The 20,334-nt window shown below is 46.6% G+C and overlaps 1 protein-coding gene across 1 annotated transcript in view; it reads left to right on the top strand.

Moving 5' to 3' along the window:
• Positions 1-19,957, top strand: part of LOC115259541 (polyserase-2-like) — a 28,986-nt gene extending 9,029 nt beyond the window's left edge. The window contains exon 3 of the mRNA XM_062846606.1: positions 19,246-19,957. Within this exon, the coding sequence (XP_062702590.1) occupies positions 19,246-19,796 (551 nt within the window). The 3' untranslated portion in view covers positions 19,797-19,957. The remainder of the gene's footprint in view (positions 1-19,245) is intronic.
• Positions 19,958-20,334: the final 377 nt, after the last annotated feature.

The following is a 20,334-nucleotide window of genomic DNA, read 5'->3' as shown; positions in this document are numbered from 1 at the left end:
CGTACACCGCTGAGCTATTGGACATCATCCGGGACAGTGCCGCAATAGCTGTGGAGGCTCTTTTACAGGCATAATCGACGTGGCTACCGAAGGTAAGCTTATCGTCGATCATCACGCCCAAGTGCTTGACAGAGCGCTTCGACAGGATAGTGCACTCTCCTACACTGATCTCCGTCTGCTGCGCCGACTGCATGTTGTTAACAACCGTCACCTCTGTCTTGTGGTGAGCCAGCTCCAGTTTTCTGGACCGCATCCACGCCTCCACAACCTTGATCGAGTGGTCGGTAGTCAACTTCACCTCCTCGATCGTTTCACCGTAGACTTCGAGCGTAATATCGTCGGCAAACCCGACAATCACCACTCCCACTGGGTACTCTAACCTCAACACCTCGTCGTACATGACATTCCATAACACCGGACCCAGGATGGAACCTTGCGGGACTCCTGAGGTTATGTGAAAGCACTTCCGACCCACCTCCGTGTTGTATACTAGTACGCGATTCTGGAAGTAGCTTCCGAGAATCTTGTACAAGTACTCCGGTATCCCCAGACGCAAGAGCGCATCAGCAATAGCAGCCCAACTGGCGCTATTAAATGCATTCCTTACATCCAGAGTCACTACCCCGCAAAAGCGAATTCCCCTCCTCTTAGGCTCGAGTGCTTTCTCGGCGGTTTTTGTAACCGACAAGATAGCGTCTACGGTGGACCTCCCCTTCCGGAAGCCATACTGGTTGCTCGAGAGACCATTTACGCCCTCAGTGAACTTCAACATTCTATTGAGGATGATCTTTTCGAGCACCTTCCCCGCCGTGTCAATCAAGCATATTGGTCTATATGCCGACGGGTCTCCGGGTGGTTTCCCCGCCTTTGGCAATAGTACCAGGCTCTGCCTCTTCCAAGCTTCTGGGAAAACTCCCTCGTCCAGGCATTTCTGCATAGCAGACCTGAACATCTCGGGAGCTTCTGCAATAGCAACTTTTAAGGCCAGGTTCGGAACTCCGTCCGGACCTGGGGCCTTACCTACGCTAAGGGACTTAGCTATCCCCGCAAGTTCCACATCGGTGACCATTTCCTCATCGCCAGCCCCAGTCCCCGGCTGTCCTACGAAAGGAGGCCAAGGACTAGGATCATGACGCGGAAAAAGTCCTCCAATGATCCCCTCCAACATCTCTGGAGATTGCTCTGTAGGAGCCATCACACCTCTCGTCTTGGCCATAACGATCCTGTAGGCATCACCCCACGGGGTCGTATTGGCACTCTGACAGAGACCCTCAAAGCAGGCCTTCTTGCTTGCTCTTATCTCGGTCTTGAGCGCGGCTTTTGCAGCGGCGAACACCACCCGCCGTTCGTTTCGCTCTTCCTCTGATCGTGCTCGCTGCATCCGCCGCCTAGCCCGTAGGCAGGCGCGGCGCAGGTCCGCAATCGCGTCGGTCCACCAGTAAGCCGGTGGCCTCCCATTTCTAGGGTGGACTCGCCTAGGCATGGTCGCATCACACGCACGTGAGAGCACCGCTACCAGCTCGTCGCCGTCTAAACCGAGTAAGTTTCGCTCACGGCGGAGCGCTTCCCTAAATACCTCTTCGTCGAAGTATGATGTCTTCCACCTACGAGGGCTTGGCCTTGGCCTAGCCGCCTCTTCTTCTATCCGCTGTCTGCTGTTGTTGTAGTCGATACTGTAGCGAACCGCCAGGTGGTCGCTGTGAGTGTAGCCATCATCTACTCTCCAGTTCGAACTACTTGTTAGGCCAGGACTACAAAAGGTCACGTCAATAATTGACTCCGCTCCATTTCGACTATAGGTACTCTTGGTACCGACGTTAGCCAAGTCGACATCTAAGATGGCCAGTGTTTCTAGCAGGATCTGACCCCGCTGGTTCGTGAAACGGCTTCCCCATTCCACAGCCCAGGCATTAAAGTCACCCGCTATTACCACCGGCCTTCGCCCTGTTAGCACGGTCGTTAAGCGGTCCAGCATTTGCGTGAACCGCTCGATCGGCCACCGCGGAGGCGCATAACAGCTACAGAAGAAGACCCCGTTTACTTTGGCGACCACGAAGCCCTCATAGGTAGTAGACACCAACTCCTGCACGGGGTATTTACCCGTCGTCCATATCGCCGCCATTTTCCTGGTCCCATCCGAGGCCCAGTTGCCGTTGCCGGCGGGTACTCGGTATGGGTCCGAAATGATGGCGATATCCGTCTCCCACTCAGAAACCGCCTGACAAAGCAGTTGCTGAGCCGCATCACAGTGGTTCAGGTTCAGCTGCGTTACCTGCACTGTGATTTGTTGCTCACTGCGGCTTTCTTAAAGGCCGGGCACCCTGGACCACCCATCGCATGTCTGTTTTTCGAGGTTTTCCCGGTACAGATCATGCAGATGGGCGGACTCGTGCAGCTTTGGGCCTTATGGCCTTCAGCGCCGCATCGCCTACACAGTTTGCGCCTGTCGGGGCCTTTGCAGTGCCACGACTTGTGTCCTGGTTCCAGACACCTGAAGCAAACCTCAGGTGGCTCGTGGAATGTCAGGTGACAAACACACCAGCCCACCTTAATACTCCCTACTTTAACGGACTTTTTAACATCCGCCACAGGTAGCTGAACCAGAGCTATCTGTGTCCCTGCTGGCCCCTTCCGCAGCCTGACGGCTGTGGCGGCCACCTGAACATCGCACTGTTGCCGCAGTGCCGTGACGAGCTCTTCCGCTTCGGTGATCTCGTCTAGGTCTTTGACCTTCAGAGTCGCCTCATGCGTAAGAGCCCTCACCTCCACTCCATCACCAAGGACCTCTTCTGCCAGCCTCTTGTAGGCGGCGCTTAAGCTCCAGGATCATTTCGCCCGTACGAGTACGTCTGATACTGCGTACGTCGGCTCCAAGACCCTCGAGCTTGGCGTCGCACCTCATCGCCTTCAAGACGTCCGAGTATTTCGACTGTTCGGTCTTGATGACGATAGCGTCACCTTTTTCGCGCCTGGCACCTGCCTTCCTACGCCTTGGCTTGGCGTCCTTCACTTCTACCTGCGGATTCACCTTCTTCTTCTTCTTCCGCTCTACCTTTGTCCAAGGAGGGTCTTCTCCTTGGACCGCCCTGCTCTGTGGCTGCTGAGGGCCCACCATTGGTCGCAACCCCTTGTTCCCATCAATCCGGGACGGGCCGGCCTTTTCAGGCCCACCCTTCCCAGTTTTCCGGGAACCCTGGCTGGGGTCCGACTTTCCGGCATAACCACCGGCTTTCGGGGTTATTATACGCCTAGCCTTGCGGGCGCCGCCAGACAGCTCCTCACCTGACGGCTGCCTCGCCCGCTTCTGCGAATGCTTGTCGCTTTTGTCGCGAGCATTCGCTTCCACTCTCTTCGGACTACCCGCGAAGGAGAAGGCCTCCGTTTGTGTAAACTTAGAAGCTTTCTCCTTTGCGGGTTCCGCCGCTGCTGCAGCCAGCAACGCAACCGCGTGCTCCTGCTTGGCATTATCGACAGACGCCCTAAGCCGAAGCAAGGCCGTTTTCAGGTCCTTGCTTATATTCGACTTAGTTGTCGCAAAGTCGATAATTTTGCCGAGCTGCTGCTCAGCTACCTCAAATGCGGGCCGTCCTTTTTCTGCAACTTGGCTGATGGCCCTCAGCAACCATGCTCCGTCCATGACCTCCGCCGGCTGGCTTGCCGTGGAGTGGACAGGAGCTCCCACGCTTGAGCTGCGTAAGCAGCTTCCAGCACCTGACTCCTCGCTTCTCCTTGTCGGAGACCTCATCAACCCGCTTCTTGCGAAGGGGTTGATCGCACCGCTACTTCCACCTAAATTATTTGATTTTGAATTCTTGCTCATTGTTCCCACGAGTTGCACGAGAAATAATGTCCACCACGCCAGAGCTCTGCATTAACGCGGTAAGGGACAGCATACTGTGGGGGGTGCCCAGGTACCCCACAGGCTCCGTTAAAGATCGAGCATCTTTTTCACCCCCTCGATCACTCATTCCTCGGCACGGGTCGCTTGACACCTTGAATTGGGGTTAGTAGTCCTATTCTTAGCCGGCAACTACGCGGCTGACTCGCAAGCGGGGGGGGTGCGTCAGGCCCCAGGACATCCGTCCCTGCTGCCCCATCCTTGATGGAGTTAACTCGTTATAGCACTATCCCATTTGCTCTGTAACCAAAAGTCAAGAGCGTTTGCGACTTGCTGTAACTTATTAGATTACACTTGATCGCGTTCAGCTCCATTCCGTTTGAGGCACACCAAGCAGCCACAGCGTCGATATCTTACTCTACTAAATTACTATAGGAATTCGTTCATAAAATCTTCCAAAGATTGTTTCAGAAATTCTTTGTAGGTTAATTTTCCAGGGATTTTAGATTTTCTACAAAACCCTTTTCGGATTCACAACAGACTCCTCTTAGGGCTCTCCACAAAATCGTTTCAGGATTCTCCACAAAATCCTCCCAGGATTCTCCACATAATCCTCTCAGAATTCTCCACAAAACCCTTCAAAGGATTGTCCACATAATTCTCTGAGGATTTTCTACAGAATCCTCACATACATGGTTTTCCATGGTTTTCCTCTCAGAATTCTCCACAGAATCCTCTCAGATATGATTTTCCATAGAATCCTCTTAGGGTTCTGTTCTCCACAGAATCCTCTCAAAATTCTCCACAGAACCCTCCCAGGATTGTCCACAGTATCCTCTCAGAATCCTCCACAGAATCCTGTCAGGGTTCTCCACATAATCCTCAAGGATTCTCCCAAAATTCCCTCAGGATTCTCCACAGAATCCACAGGATTTTTCACAAAATCCTCTCAGGAATCTCCACAGAATCCTCTTAGGACTCTCCAAAAAATCCTCTCAGATTTTCAACAGAATCCTCTCAGGATTCTCCGCAGAATCCTCTCAGGATTCTCCACAGAATCATCTCAGACATGATTTTCCATAGAATCCTCTCAGGATTCTCCACATAACCCTCTGGGAATTCTCCACAGAATCCTCTCAGACATGTTTTTTCATAGAATCCTCTTAGGATTCTCCACAGAATAATCCCAAGATTCTCCACAGAACCCTCTCAGGATTCTCCACAGAATTCTCTACAGAATCCTGTCGGGATTCTCCTCAGAATTATCTTAGGCTTTTTCACAGAATCATAGATAATTCACAGAATCGTCTCAGGATAATTCACAGAATTCTCTCAGAATTCTCCTCTCAGAATTCTCCACAGAATGCTCTCAGATGACTGGGTAGTCACTAAGAGTGAACAGTTTCTTTCAAAGGTTCGTTTAAAAACTCCCACAGCCAGCGGTAATATTTTTCAGAATTTTTTTCAGTGATCCTTTTAGGATTTTGCACATGGATTTCTTCACGAATTCCTCCAAAGATTTATTCAGGAATTTTCCCTGAAACTCCTCTAGGATTTCCTCCAAAGATACCTCTACGAATTTCTCTGCAGATTCTGAAATTCCTCCAGAAATATTTCCATGGAATTTGTATCGCATTTATTAGAAATCTCTCAAGAGTTTTTAGCAAGAATTTTTATAAAAGTTCATCCAAGTGTTTCTTTAGATATTTCTACAAGGATTGCTTCAGGATGACGTCTACGGATTCCTCCAGAAACTCTCAGGAACGTTTTTCAAGAAGTTTTATGATGCATTCCTTCTGCGGTTTCTCCAAAAAAAATCTTTCTGCGATTCCTTCAATAATACCTCTAGAGATTTTTACAGGAATTAGACGGAAGATTTTGCGTTGCGTTGCGTTGCGTGGTAACGGAGTAATTCGTAGATTGCATACTGAAAGTTGTCATGTTAATTAGACGGAAGATTTCTTGAGAAATTCCGTCAGGCATTCTCTCAGATCTTCTTCCATTTTCTTAAATTTCTTTTGGGGATCCTGCAAGAATATTTCGGAAATCTAAGGATTTGTTCCAAAATTTTTGCTAGGGATTTCTTCAAAAGTTCTTCGTTGTTTTTTTTTCTTTAAGAAATCTTACGTTAGTTCCTCCAGGGATTCCTAGAAACTCTTTCAAAATTTCTGAACATAAATTCTTGGACAAAAAAATCTGAAGTTATATCTGGAGAAATTCGTTAGGGATTCGTTCCTTAAGATATCTCTGAAGAAATTCCTTGAGCAAGAATCCTGGAAAAATTTCCAAGAATGAAAAACTCTTAGAGATTTCGAGATGAATTTGTAAATAAATATCTGGAGGAGTTTCCGAGAAATTTCTAAAAATAATATCTATGGGACATCCTTGAGAAATTTCTGACGGAAACCCGCAGAAAGTGCAAACAATGGTACTAGAAGATTTTTTTCTTATAAATTTTTGAACTGATCCCTAGAGGATCTTCCGAATAGAACGAGAAGAGTTTCGCGTGGTCGGGCAACACATTATATTTACTATTTTTTTACACTGAAACGCCAACTTTATCGCTACTAGGGTTGTTGGATATAGCCACTATCTGTACATACCCTAGAATAACAAATTGACCAAACAGCCCTGTTTTCCTCTCATTCCCATTAATGAAGATGCATGAGAGAGAGCACGAGTGACCACGATGGTCAGTCGACAACGCTGTGGATACAGCAAAATTGTATATAGTAGAATAGTAACAAAATACACGTTGAAGTAGACAGTACGTTCGATCTCTTCTCGTCTCGTTCTCTGGTCGGTCGATGACACGGTCTTGAAGTTCAGTACCCCCGGCGCGTGTGTTAACACAGAAAACGGCAAAGTCCTCCCGTAGAAGGGACTTAGAAAACTTCTGTGCTAGGGTGCAATTTCCGCGAGTGAAGTGCTAATCGGTGCTAGTCTAGGACTAGCGAAGAAAGTCCTTCGAAGAACGGCAAGGCGAGTATCGCCAACAAGGGTAAAATTGCCAATGTTCCACATAAGTGCCAATTACATTATATTCATTGAGATATCCTAATTAATATAGAATAGTAAGGGGTATATCGACTTAGGGTCGCTCCACCTGATGGAAGTTGTGTCGTAATAGTAAAAACTTGTTTTATATATAGGATATAGGATTATTCCCTGCCCACGAAGGTCAAGAAGCATGCCGACCCTGAGGTCAGGAGTCTCAGGAAGGCTCCCATTTGAACTAGTCGGCAGTTACAAGTGAAAGAATGGGTTTCCTTTAACAGAAGAACTCACTATTTGCTTAGATTACTCGTTTTCGACGTTTTGTCCCTTTTGACGTTTTGTCCCTAAACCGTCCCAGAATATGATAGAGAGTTAGTGTAGCTTTATCGACATCATATGCATCGAGAATATCCTTCCTTTGAAAAGATTCAATACCTAGGTGGTCGGCTTGTTAGAAATCGTAGGATACCGGACCAGATATTTCAGTATCGCAGGACTGGTGGACATTTTAAACATCAACGGAGGATAATGATTACCTCTTTAACTAACGGCGATGGAGCAGTTGCTATGAGCGTAGCAACATCTTGAGCACTGACGAAGCAGAGATCAAGGCTTCGGAAGTTATAATTGGCAATAACGTTGATTTGTCTGAAAGCCACAGACACCAAGTTCAACTGGGTTCGACTATGTTGGACGGGTCGGAGGCTTCCATAACGCCATATTTAGTTCGTGCGTCCTGGTGAAACTGCTAGTGATTTCGATGTAGAGATGTGCTCTGCCGATTGTGTTGATTGGTACAGACTCGTTGAAGTATGGTTCTAACATGTTCTTTGTCTAGGCGTATGTTCAGCTCTGTGTTGATTGGTATAATCATCTTTCCGGGAAATCTGCTTCCGTCCATGATTTTCCACAGCTTAGAGCGGTCGATACTGTTATATAACGCATTGAAGTCGATCTACAGGTGATGCGTGCGGACCTGGTAGTCACGGCGCAGTTTTGGAGGATTTTCCGTACGGTGAAGATCTGGGCCATTGTCGACCGTCCTTAAATGGAACCGGCTTGATAATTTCCCACGAACTCATTCGTTTTAGGCGACAGTCGAAGACGCTGGAAGATGATCTGGGAAACAACTTTGTTGGCAGCATTAAAAATGGTGATTGCTATGTAGTATTCACATTCTAAATGGTCGTCACTCTTGTGCACGGGGCAGATTATCACTTTCTTCCACTCCTCTGGAAGCTGTTCGGTTTTGCCAGGATTCTGTGGAGAATCCTTTCGGGACTTTGTAAAGAATCCTCTTAGGATTCTGAGGAAAATCCTCTCACAATTCTGTTGAAAATTATCTCAGGATTCTGTGGAGAGTCCTCTCAGGATTCTGTGGAGAATCCTCTCAGGATTCTGTGGAGAATCCTTTCAGGATTCTGTGGAGAATCCTCTCAGGATTCTTTCGAGAATCCTCTCAGGATTCTTTCGAGAATCCTCTCAGGATTCTGTCGAGAATCCTCTCAGGATTCTATGGAGAATCCTCTCAGGATTCTGTGAGAATTCCTCCATTAGGAGATGTGAAGCACTTCCTAGAAATCGAGATCGAGAGGGATGGCAACGGGTTTCTGCTGAATCAAGAACAGTATATCCTGAGGCTCGCGGAACGGTTTAATCTGAAAAATGCTAAGCCATCGAAAACACCATTGGATCCTGGCTACCTTCAGTAGAAGGAGGAGGGGAAGAAGCGACTTTTTTTAAACAACACTCAATACCAAAGTCGCATCAGCGGTTCACTGGCACGAGGCCAAAAGGGTATTGAGGTACTTGAAGTCAACTAGTAGCCACAAATTTATACTTGGATCCACAGCCAATAGGCTCGTGATGTATGCGAGTGCCGATTGAGCCGGCAACCATCGGAACATGAAGTCTAATTCCGGTTTCCTGATACGGCTTGGAGGTGGCATCAAACCTGCGTGGTGCTATCGTCAACGGAATCGAAGCATGCCAAAATTTGAGTTGGTTGAAGGTTGGCTGAGGGTCGTTCTAGTTGAAGACGTGTCGTTGTCAATAGCCACATTCGAAGACAACAAGAGCTGTAGTCGACTGATGGAAAACGGAAAGATTGAGAAGCGGTCAAAGCACATCGCACAAATATTTCTACGTTCGTGATCTTTAAGAGCAGCAGCAAATCATTCTGAAGTATTGTCCACCGAGTTCATTTTGGCTGACTTACTGACGAAACTATTGCAACATAATTGTAGTTAGTAAGAGAAAAGTTAGGATTACTAAACTACATTGTCGAGGATGAGTGTCGGAATTAGACGACAAACTATGAGTTTTAGCACTGTAACTCACTAGCCCTGGGGTGGGAATCTGCAGGGTCGATGAATGACTTTTCTTTCCCATACATCCACTGCCATGAATGATATCTAAATAAATGTAACAGTTGTAAAATCGGATAGTGACTATGCGCAAATAGCAAGATAGAGAGAGAGTTTAAATTGAGCGGTGAGAGAAGCGTATGACAGTTTGGTTCATCCTAGGTGAACCACTTCTCCTTCATCCTGGTGAACCACTTCCCCTATTGAATTCATTTTAAACCAAATAAACACCTCCCATGGCGGATGAATACGGGAGATGAGTGTATGCACCAGTAGACGTGCAATTTTGACCATTTTACAACTACGATGATTGCCAGATTTTGGGTGTCCAAATGGATATATTGCAACATTTGCACCCATTTAGACTCGGCCGAAATTCATTATCATCACAGTCGAATTTCGCACACGACTTCGCAGCGGCTGGAATACACAAGTTCGGTTGAGTTCATGACAGGAGCGTCGGATGCACAACAGTTAAACAAAATAAGTTTGATTAGTGTGAAATTTCACTGAGAAATGAAGATTCAGTGGATTCTCAAATTATCACAGTAGTCTAAACAATAATGAGAAAAGTTTAAATTAAAAAAATCTACCTACAGAAAGAGATAGAAGGTCAGGTTCAGGTAAGATGGACAGGAGGATAAAAGGGACAAAACTTTAGGCACATATAAAGATCTAGTAACTTCCGCCAAGAATTTCGCGACGGTAGTAGTAAAATCTTGGTCTAAATGAGACCTTTGCCCACTCCAGATCTAAATCAGGCGATCATTTTACAGTCTGATTCCATCGTGACAAGTTGTTTTAAAAACCTGCAAGTCCAAAGGTGATAGGATTGTTCTACAGTTGCACGTGTGAAGTGTAAAGTGCCTTAAAGGTAGCTAAAAATCTTGTAAAGTTATTATAATAAGTTCTACTAGTTAAAACGTTTATTTTATTAGGACTAAAACTGGACTAAAAGCTAGAAAACGGAAAAAAGTGTGTGAAACTTAAAACGAAACGAAAAGGTAGGAATAAAGTGATGTTAGCTAGATATTGGGGTGATTTTAACACGTGGCTATCCATAGCCACGAGAAAGTGGCTTTTCCGTTTGGAATATTTTCATTCCCAGGACGGAAGTTGGCGAGCAAACGAGCCCGCCTCACCGAGCGAGCATCCCTAAGGGACCGCCACGAGGGCCGGTGAAGCCGGCGTGTGATCAGCGTGAGTCCATCGTGAACCGGCGTGAATCCCCCGTCTGTGGAAGACTGACAAGTGACAGGGTCGAAGATCCTGGCGGCGCAAAACGTGTCGTAGTAAATCCAGCCGTTTCGAAAGCAGCTTCCGAGAACCACGTGCCCCGTCGACACCTGGTTCAAACGAGCATCAGCAGGATCGGATACGGGATAGCAGGTAGTCGACTCGTGGTCGCAATCAATCAGTGCGCGTGGGTCGAGCTAGCAACGCCCCCCTTCGATCCCACGAATCAGTCACGTCCCCACGAATCCGAAGCTTGCTGTGACCCGAGCGTATGAGTGACCAGCATTTGACGTAGACGCATGAGTGCCGGCGTCCCATTACCACGTTTCCCGCCCGTACACCGAGCACCAAGAGCGCAGCATCGGTAGCAGATCGGCCGCAACGAGAAAAAAGGTACCTATAGGTTAAGCCACACACACACCCCAGGCAGGTTAGGGATTAGGGCCCATACGCAGAAACGATACCAATTGCGAACGATAAATACCACTGTAACCGAACAAACTGGCATTCAATATAGATTATCCCTAACAGAACAGGCTTGCATGAGAAGGTCGAGTTGTTGAGTGTATTGTTTGTGTTGATTTGGAGTGAGTTTTGTTTATCGGTTGATTTCGTAGCCAAGGAGTGATCGGCTTTATTCGTTGGCGTTGGTGAGAGATCCGAGAAAAGTGTTTTGAGGTTTTTGATCGGATGTTCGAGTGATCCACAGAACCTGCCCTGAGCTTCGTTCTCAGCAGTTAGTCGGGCGTAAAACACCAAGCTAGCAATCTGGATGTACGTTCAGATTGGCGCATAAGCTAGTTGCGGTTTATGAACCCTTGATTACCGGGGAAATTTTTTGGTAGGATATGGTGAGAGCCAGAGACTGTTCTTGATTCAGCAGGAATCCGTTACCATCCCTCTCGATCTCGATTCCTAGGAAGTGCTTCACATCTCCTAATGCCGTCACGTTGAAGTGCTGTTGCAGTGCCCGGTGTATAGCCTTGAACTCCTCCTCTGTCCTGCAAACTACTAACATGTCGTCCACATAGAGTAGTATGTAGGTGAACGTGTTGCCCTTCTTTCGCACGTACAGACATGGGTCTGCTGCTGATGGAACGAACCCCATTTTTCGTAGGACTGCATCGATGCTTTGGTTCCACACTCGTGCGGATTGCTTGAGCCCGTATATGCTCCTTTTGAGCATGCACACCGTGTTTGGTTCTCCCATGGCGTATCCCTCCGGTTGCCGCATGTAGATGGTTTCATACAACTTCCCATGCAGGTATGCGGTTTTCACGTCCATGTGCTTCACAAGCATTCCGCGACGGCTGGCCACCGTGAGTAACGTCCTGAGAGTCACCTGCTTGGCAACGGGAGTAAAGACTTCGTCGAAATCCACGCCGAACTTCTGGTTGAAACCTTGAGCCAAGACTGGTTGCTTGTGTCGCACAATGTTCCCTTTTTCGTCCTCCTTCGATTTGAAGATCCACTTGCTGCCGATGGCTTTTCGGCCCGCCGGTAGTTCTACCAGTTCCCAAGTGTTGTTCTCGATCTGTGCCTGGTACTCGTCGTCCATCGCTTGCTTCCACAGTTTCGCTTTAGGTCCCTTCAATGCTTCGGACGGGGTACGTGGATCACCACCGGTTGGCGGTTGACGTCTCGCTGCTAGTCCCTGTTGCGGGCCACTAGCTGTAGGCCGAGCTGCCGGCCCAGGCAGGTCGATAATATCCTCGTTTCCATCAGACTCGGGTTGATGGTCTGAAAATTGACCGGAAGGAAGTCCTCTACTCGGAAAGAAAAAATCTTTTAACTTGCCTGGTAGGTAGCGCTCCCGTCCGCTGCGCCTCAACGCCTGTGACAGGGGCGGATTTGAAGATGATCGCGAAGGGAGCGCAGAGTTTGTCACGTCACTGATTGGGTCAAGGAAATCCTCATCTTCAGAGCTTGACTGATGTTCTTCCGCAGGCACCTGGTCATCTTCGACGTGTCTTGCTTCGGTTGCTTCCGGTTCGGACACCTCTGGTACCGGAAATGGATCCCCCAGATCCAGTCTAACGACTTTTCGTTCCGGTTCTGCAAGCTGCATGCTGTTAGAAGATGACGGTTTTTCTCCTGCTTCGCTAACGAAGGTAACATCTCGACTCTTGATGATCTTCTTCGATTTCGGGTCCCACAAACGATATGCTTTTGTATCCTCGTAGAATCCGGTGAGTATGCACTCGAATGCTTTGGCATCCCACTTTTTGCGCTTCGGCTTCGGTACGTGCGCCATTACCTTCGAACCAAAAACTCGTACGTGTGCCAGGTTTGGCTTCCTGTCGCTCCAAACTTCCTCTGGTGTCGCTGAATGCCCCTTGGTTGGCGACCGATTTATGAGATACACGGCCGTTGCTGTTGCTTCAGCTCAAAACGTTTTCGGCAGCCCCGCTTCGAAAAGCATACACCGCGCTCGTTCGACGATGGTCCTGTTGACTCGCTCCGCCAGACCATTTTGTTCAGGTGTGTAGTCCGCCGTGGTTTGGTGACGGATTCCCAGATGCTTCAAATGGTCCTCCAGCTTCCGGATCGTGAATTCCTTGCCATTATCGGTTCGTATCGTCTTCAGCTTCTTCCCTGTGTGTCGCTCAGCCATGCAACGAAAATCTTCAAATGCTTCATATACACTCAGTGCTGATTTTTCTTCCAGGAAATATACGAAGATTCGACGAGACTTGTCATCCGTGAAGGTCAAGTAATAGCGGCTGCCACCCAGCGATTTGGCTTCGGACCACAGATATCCGAATGGACCACCTCGAGGAGATCCGACGCTCGTGAACCGGATTTGCTAAACGGCAAACGTGTCTGCTTACCCATAGCACATACCTTGCACTTGTCGTTGCTCCGGGGCGGCTCTGCGAATTCGATGCCGGAAACCAATCCACGCTTCATCCTTTGTAGACTGTCGTAGTTGATGTGGCCAAGCCGCTTGTGCCACAGAGCTGCAGTTCCATTTGACGCACATGCCAGTGCTCGCGATGACTGCACCAGGTCCAGCTTGAACAGGCTACGCTTCCTACTACCAGTCGCAATAACGTCACCGTTCGGGTTGACAACGCTCACGCCTTCCTTGGTAAACGTCACCGTGTGTCCCCGTTCCACTATTTGGTTCACGGAGAGTAAATTCGTGGACAAATCCGGAATTACCTGCACTCCATTCACCGTGATTGCTGGTTCGTCCGGGCAGCAGGCGGGCTTCAACTTCATGCTTCCTTTTGCGACTATCTTCATCGCTCCACGGTTTGCAGCTACGACGGTACCACCGCACTTGGTAGATTCTTCAAGAGCTTGAGCCGTCTTCGCAAAGTGATTGGATGCCCCCGAGTCGAAGTACCAATCGTCGTCGTCCTCTTCAATCGCAGACATCACCGTGCACCAGGCATTTCCGTCGCTTTTCTTCGGCTCTCTTGACGAGCAATCCCTGGCAATGTGACCAAATTTGTGACACCGCCTACACTTCGGACCCTTGCTTGAAGATGGATTGGGCTTCTCACTCTGCTTGGCTGGTTTCCGTCCATGCTTGTTGCTGGCAAACGCGGCGCCCGACGATGGTACTCTGATTTCCTGCAGCAGTTTAGTCTTGATGACGTCACCGGTAATCGCCGCTCCGGAATTTTCAAAAGCCATAATCATCGGCCGATATTCCTCAGGTAGACCGGCCAGCAAAAGTGTCCCAATCCATTCGTCGGTGATCTCGAAGCCAATCCCACGTAGTTGGTGTGCGGTTGCTATGACGTCGTTAACAAACGTCTCCATGGAGTTGCTGGTTGTCAAGGAGGTTGTTATTGCGCGCAAACCCCAACATTTTATTCCCACCTTTGGGTTTCCGCGCCGAAGACCCAGCGCCAGATTCGGCGACAAAGAAAACTGACAGCAGTCGCCGGACAGTTGGCAATCCTGATATTTGACGGCGGCCGCCCCGTAGTCATGGGAGTGGATTGTTGTCACGCAAATAGATCTTTTCGCTGAAAATGCATGTGTATTGAGTTATTGTTGACAGATTTTCTGCAGTGTTAGTGTGAAATTCAGCGATTTTCTGTATCGCGTAAGCCTTCGCTGGAAGAAAACGTCATGTTGCTCAGCGAAGCAAGGAAAATTTTCAGTGAAAAAAGCAATATGAGTTTTCTCAACAGTTCGACTTTCCGGATCAATCCAGAGTCCTCGAATGCTGCCTCCAACTTCGACCACGCTTCCCGTGCGGACTTCGCTTCCCTCACATGCACGTAGTTCACCGGATCGAGCAAAAGGATAATTTTCGCTCGCGCTCTTCGGTCCTTCACAGCGTCCACCACCGGATCGGTTCCATCGGCATTCGGCGTTGGCTTCACGACTTCCCATAAATCTTCCAGTTCCAGGAACGTTTGTACCGCAAATTTCCACGTTGACCAGTTCTCACGGCCAAGCAGAAGTTCAATTGCCGGTAGGCTTGTCGTACCGTGGATTGCGTGGATCCGATTCCGGGTAGTCTCCACCTCGGCCTTGCTGGGAATTCTCCGCCGGGTTGACCATCTTGAAGTAAACTTGAAGAGACTTTTTCTTGTGATTCTTGAAGATAGAACTTTTTCTTGAGTTTTGAAAAAATATGTTCCTCACTATCCGAACTCTCTGAGCCCAAAACCTTTTGGTAGGATATTATGAGAGCCTGAGACCAAACTACTTCAGTTGGCAGTTGGAACAAGAATGATTAATTTATTTTCTATTTCTATACATAAAAATTGCATGGCTTACTAAGACTAATAGTTTGTCGTCTAATTCCGACAAAATTCCCATTACAGGAACTCTGACTCACATGAGGGGCAAGTGTCGGAGTAAGGGTGTCCAAACTAACAATTTAGGGGACAAACGCTAAGAAATAACCAATCACTTAAAAGGCAAGGCTTGAACGGTTCTCTATCGGAACCCGGAAACAACGAACAAAGAAAAGGGGTGAGAAAGTCTACAATTCAGGGCTGCTCTCTCTCAATAATGGGCTACCACTGAAGCTATCTAATTACATAGGGTTTATTTACAAGGGTGACGTCACTTAAGGGTACTTATCTTTAGCATGCTTGGTACTTGAAGTCTGGATCCGGATCCTGGCGACGGTTGGTAGTGGTGTTAGCGGGTTTGCTTGGTTCTTCCCGACGGTTGCTGGACTAGGATGGGCCACTTCTTGGTAATTGGCCAGAAGGCGGGGCATCTCTATTGCCGACGGAGTATCGGACGATCGGTTCTTGGTAGCGGTTTGGCTGATTTGATGTCGACGGTACCGAACTAGGGTGGGGCAGTTCGTGACACTTGACTTCCCACGTGCCGACGGATCGCCGAACGATAGTTGGTTGGTGGTTGGGCTACTTCCATAGAAGCTTTGGGAAACAATGGCGATTGGTTCACGGTGACGGAACATGGAAGATGACGAATGTGCTTCAGCAAGGCGGGTGGATCATAGTGGCGTTCTTCGGACGTGCGCTTCTCACAAGGTGTTCGAACCGGAGACGATTACAACGGAAAACCCGGAACAGCCACCTCATCCACTACCCAAACTTCGGAAATGTCAACCGTTGTTCATCTGTCACTGTTGGAACAATAATACAAAAGAAAAAGGTCCCTGGTGTGGACCTTATCACCAGAAATTAGCACCCGTGACGCACCATACCTAACCTCAAACACCCTCACTATTTAGCTTTACATGAATTACCTTTTTCTTGATTTTAGCCAGTCATAGTGACTATTTTAACAGTTGTTGTGTATCGTTATTGTCATTTGATCTATGAATTTTAACACACATTAATTTTTATGTTTGTACTAACACTTATTAACACTACTAACCAATTGTTTGTTTTGTTTCTGCTTGGAAATTACTAACACTTATGCTGACAAACAACTCTGTACTTTGATCCTAAATTTAAAGAAAAGACAACACAAAATTATAGAAATTTTCACCACTAAGAGGTTTCTTTTTAACAATTATTCTAACCTCGAATTATTACACTATTCGCGCGCGCTCTTCAATTCCTTTCGAGGATCGGTATTAAAAAGAGACCGTCTTCTGCCAACAAGGAGGCTTTGATAAAACTTCCCCTTCATAAAAATCAATTCTTACTATTATTATTTTATTTTTATATTTGACAGCTATGTTAATTTTATGTTCATGTTTCCACACCCTAATGTCCGCTGGTCACTAGCGTCATCTGTCAGTGAGAATTCAATAAGTATTAGTGGGTATATTTTACTCACGCTCAAACTGCACGACTTTGTCTGGCATCAATGTCAGGAACACGGGAAAGTGAAACAGGCTCACTCACTGACAAATCATCAACCAGTGAGTGCCAACTGCATGTGCATGTGTATTTTGTTTATTTTCAGGGTTGTAGTCGGGAGGGGAAAGGAAAAAGGACTTGCGGTGGAGCCAGCAAGTGAAAACTGGGAACCGAACGGTTACAGCACAGACAAACAGACGTAACTCTTAGAGGAAACTCATCAAAAGCTTTTACCAGTGTCTTTTTATGAGCATACTGCCACCTGTTGGTAGAACCGCGCGATATATGTCGGCCATGATGGATGTCGATTTGTCGTGTGTATAACACGCACACCACTACACAAATCGCTGTAATTTTCATTTGCATCATTCAGCAATGTGTACACTGGCAAACGTCGAAGCGATCGAACACTAGCGCATCTGCACCATGGTAGAATGATCGCGCAAAAGAAATGAAATTTGAATTGATCGTTAAATGCATGTGCCAAGCCGTTTTGAAGAGTGTTACGTCTGTTTGTCTGTGGTTTTTGTAAGCCATGAAATATGTATGTATAGAACTGAAACCCCGAATAGAAAATTATGGTTCATGGTATCATGCATATTGTAAGATGTTCATTTGTAGTATAATAATGAAATACATAATAATATATTTATGATTGAATGATTTAAGTCTTCGAAATGAGATCATTCAAAACCTTTCAATTATCATAGTATTAATGATAATGATTCCTTCTATGATTCATAAATAATTTTTGATAATCTGTTTTCAATTAACTCGATGGTCGCAATCAATTATTATTAATGCTTTTCTGCTGTACTCAGATCGCAAGATCATAATCAAAACGTAAATATTGTAGCTTGTGAGAACGTACCTTGTGATCCACGATCTAACCCAGCAGTGCTTGGCTAAAATATTTCAAACAAACACCAACATCCCATGCCGTAGACGGTATATTATGGTATATGCATTACCGTGTGCACTCTCCGATCCTCCGTCGTTACTGCATCGTTCAAGAAAATAAATCCAGCATCGATTCCAATGTCAAAGCTCGGGTCCAAGTTTGGTCGATCCGTTGAGAAGAATACTGTATTCATTCCTCCAAATTTTCCTTTTTCCTCCTGAAGATTCTTCCGATTCTTCCCCGACACGACCTGCTTCTCGCCTTCCCAACATTACTGGGTTTCAAACAACCGCGAGCACTGATCCAATTTGGTGTAGTGCGTAAGCACCACACAGGAAGCTACTGGAACAGCTTGAACACGGAAAACTAACGGTTCGATTCCCGATTTTCTAAATAAAAAACGCCGTGGAAGTAAACAATGATTCGCGTTATCGTAGCTAAACTTGACAGTGTCAAGTGCCCGCAGGGGTGTACTTTTTTTCGGTCGGTAAAACAGATTGCGCCATGGTGAAATATTTCCGTTTTGTTTTTATTATTCACCGTATCATAAACATGATGATAAAGTGATTGTAGCATGTATGATTTTGCAAAAATTTTGTTCGAGAAAACTAGCATTTTTGAATGGTAGCGATACTTAACAACCCATTCGGTCTATCATTCAAACTTCGAATATCATATGTGCTATCATCAATATGATTTATAGTATCATTAGTGTACGATCCATTCTACGATTACATGTATAATCAGAAAATGATAACCTGTATTGATATTGTATGATACCGTTTTACTCGGGACCTAGGGGCAAGACACTGTGCAAACAAGAGTAACCCTGAGAAATTCTGAGTAACTCTTTTCACCAGTGATCGACGAAATTTGTTGAAAAACACCCCTAAAACTCTCTAAAACTGCAAGAAAAGCGAGATATAGGGCAATATTGTTTTGATTTTGCGATAAATCAGGCAACACCCAGGTAAAAACGGGAGCAATCTGGAGTAATTCTGAGCAACTCTGTGAAGGGAAATGTACTCTCCAGCACAGTGTCCTGCCCCAAGACTGAAACAGGACCCAACTGAAATAGTTTGGTCACTGGATCTCACCATATCCTACTAAAAAACTATGGATGTTTTGCAGGCGCGGCACTGCAACTCATGATATTTACTTGCCGGATTGTACAGACTCTTCATGTTTACATTTAACATATTCATTCCCATTGTCCGACCTGATTCGCTTGATTTTCTTACCTGTTTGGTTCTCAGCGCAGCTGAACACTACTTCCTGTTTTTGATTTCAGGAAATATACAAACTTCCTGTTTGTGTTTGTGATTCTTTGCTTGGATTTGCTCAGGAACGCCGCTCCGCCTTGCTTTATACCGTTTGAAGCTTTCACATTTTGTAGGCTTTTCGCCTTGACTGTGTCCGCGGATGACTTTAGGCCTAATAGTAATAATTTGTGTGGCTTCGTGGTCGTGTGGCTAGTGTCACTAAGCATTTAACTTCATCGTGCTGGGTTTGATTCCCGCCGCAGCTGTCAGTATTAAACGTGTCCGTATTTGAGGTTTATATGCAGCGCCCTTCTTAGCGCGACGATACACTGAAAAAAAAAAGTTCATTAGTTTTACAATATTTTCTATGCATCCCAATTCCTTGCAGGTTCCAACGCTTGCGCACCCCCAACGCAGTCCATCGGCATCGAAACCATCACCGTGCACCAGCAGTACAACAAGCCCCGCTTCGCGAACAACATAGCCCTGATCCGGCTCTACTCGACGGCCGACGTCGATCGGGAAAACATCGCACCCGTCTGCCTGCCGCTGACCAAGGCCCTGCGTAGCTTCAAACCGGCCAGCTACATCCGGTCCGGTTGGAAGAACCACCGGGATCAACCGCGGATGCAACGGGCCGAAGTGAAGGTGGTAGATTCGGTCGAGTGCCAGCGCAAGTACAGCCGCGAGCGAATCCCGCTGGAGAAGACCTTCCGGCAGATTTGCATCGAGCAGGACGGCGGCGGACCGGTGAGCAATTGTGTGTTCGACACGGCTTCGGCACCGTTGCAGGCGATCCAAAAGGTAGACGGGGCCGATCGGTACGTGCTGCATGGGTTGCTCGCCTTCGGACCGAACAAGTGCCACCTGGACTACCCGAATGTGTACACCAATGTGGGAACGTACGTAACATGGATTTTGGATCATATGCAGAAGTAGTGTTTGTGGTTTTATTTTATTTTTTGTTTATTTATTTCGGACCTTATGTCTATTTTATTACTGTGTCATACAGTCATATGTAGAGATTATACACGTTTATCGATAAGAAAAACTTATTATAATACTGATTAGAAATAAATACATCGCAGATTTGAGAGTCATTGTGACAGCGTTCGCTTTTTTGTGTAATGTGTTTAGTTCCCTTGGCTGTGTAGTGCTATCTACAGAAACAGAGACGCTCAACTTCTGTCTTTATATATTGAGTACTTTTTTATCTAACGAAATATGACACCAGTTTCGAAGTTAAACGTCTTTGTTAGTTTTCGATAGCTATGCCAAATACTCTGCCTTTCCTTTGTTGTAAACATAGTTGGTATAAGTATTAGATGAACGTTAATGACTTCCAGCAACATAAACCACATCCATTGATAACATCGCTTAAGAATTCCTCATCTTTCTGATTACTTCACAAACCTTTAATTTTTTCTACTTATTACTTCCGAATACATTGTTATACTTAAAAGTCTAGCTATCTTTC

This window comes from Aedes albopictus, chromosome 1 (assembly GCF_035046485.1).
Source record: "Aedes albopictus strain Foshan chromosome 1, AalbF5, whole genome shotgun sequence".
Lineage (NCBI taxonomy): Eukaryota > Metazoa > Arthropoda > Insecta > Diptera > Culicidae > Aedes > Aedes albopictus.
The sequence above is the reverse complement of the archived record's forward strand: the minus strand, read 5'-3'. Positions and strand labels throughout refer to the sequence as shown.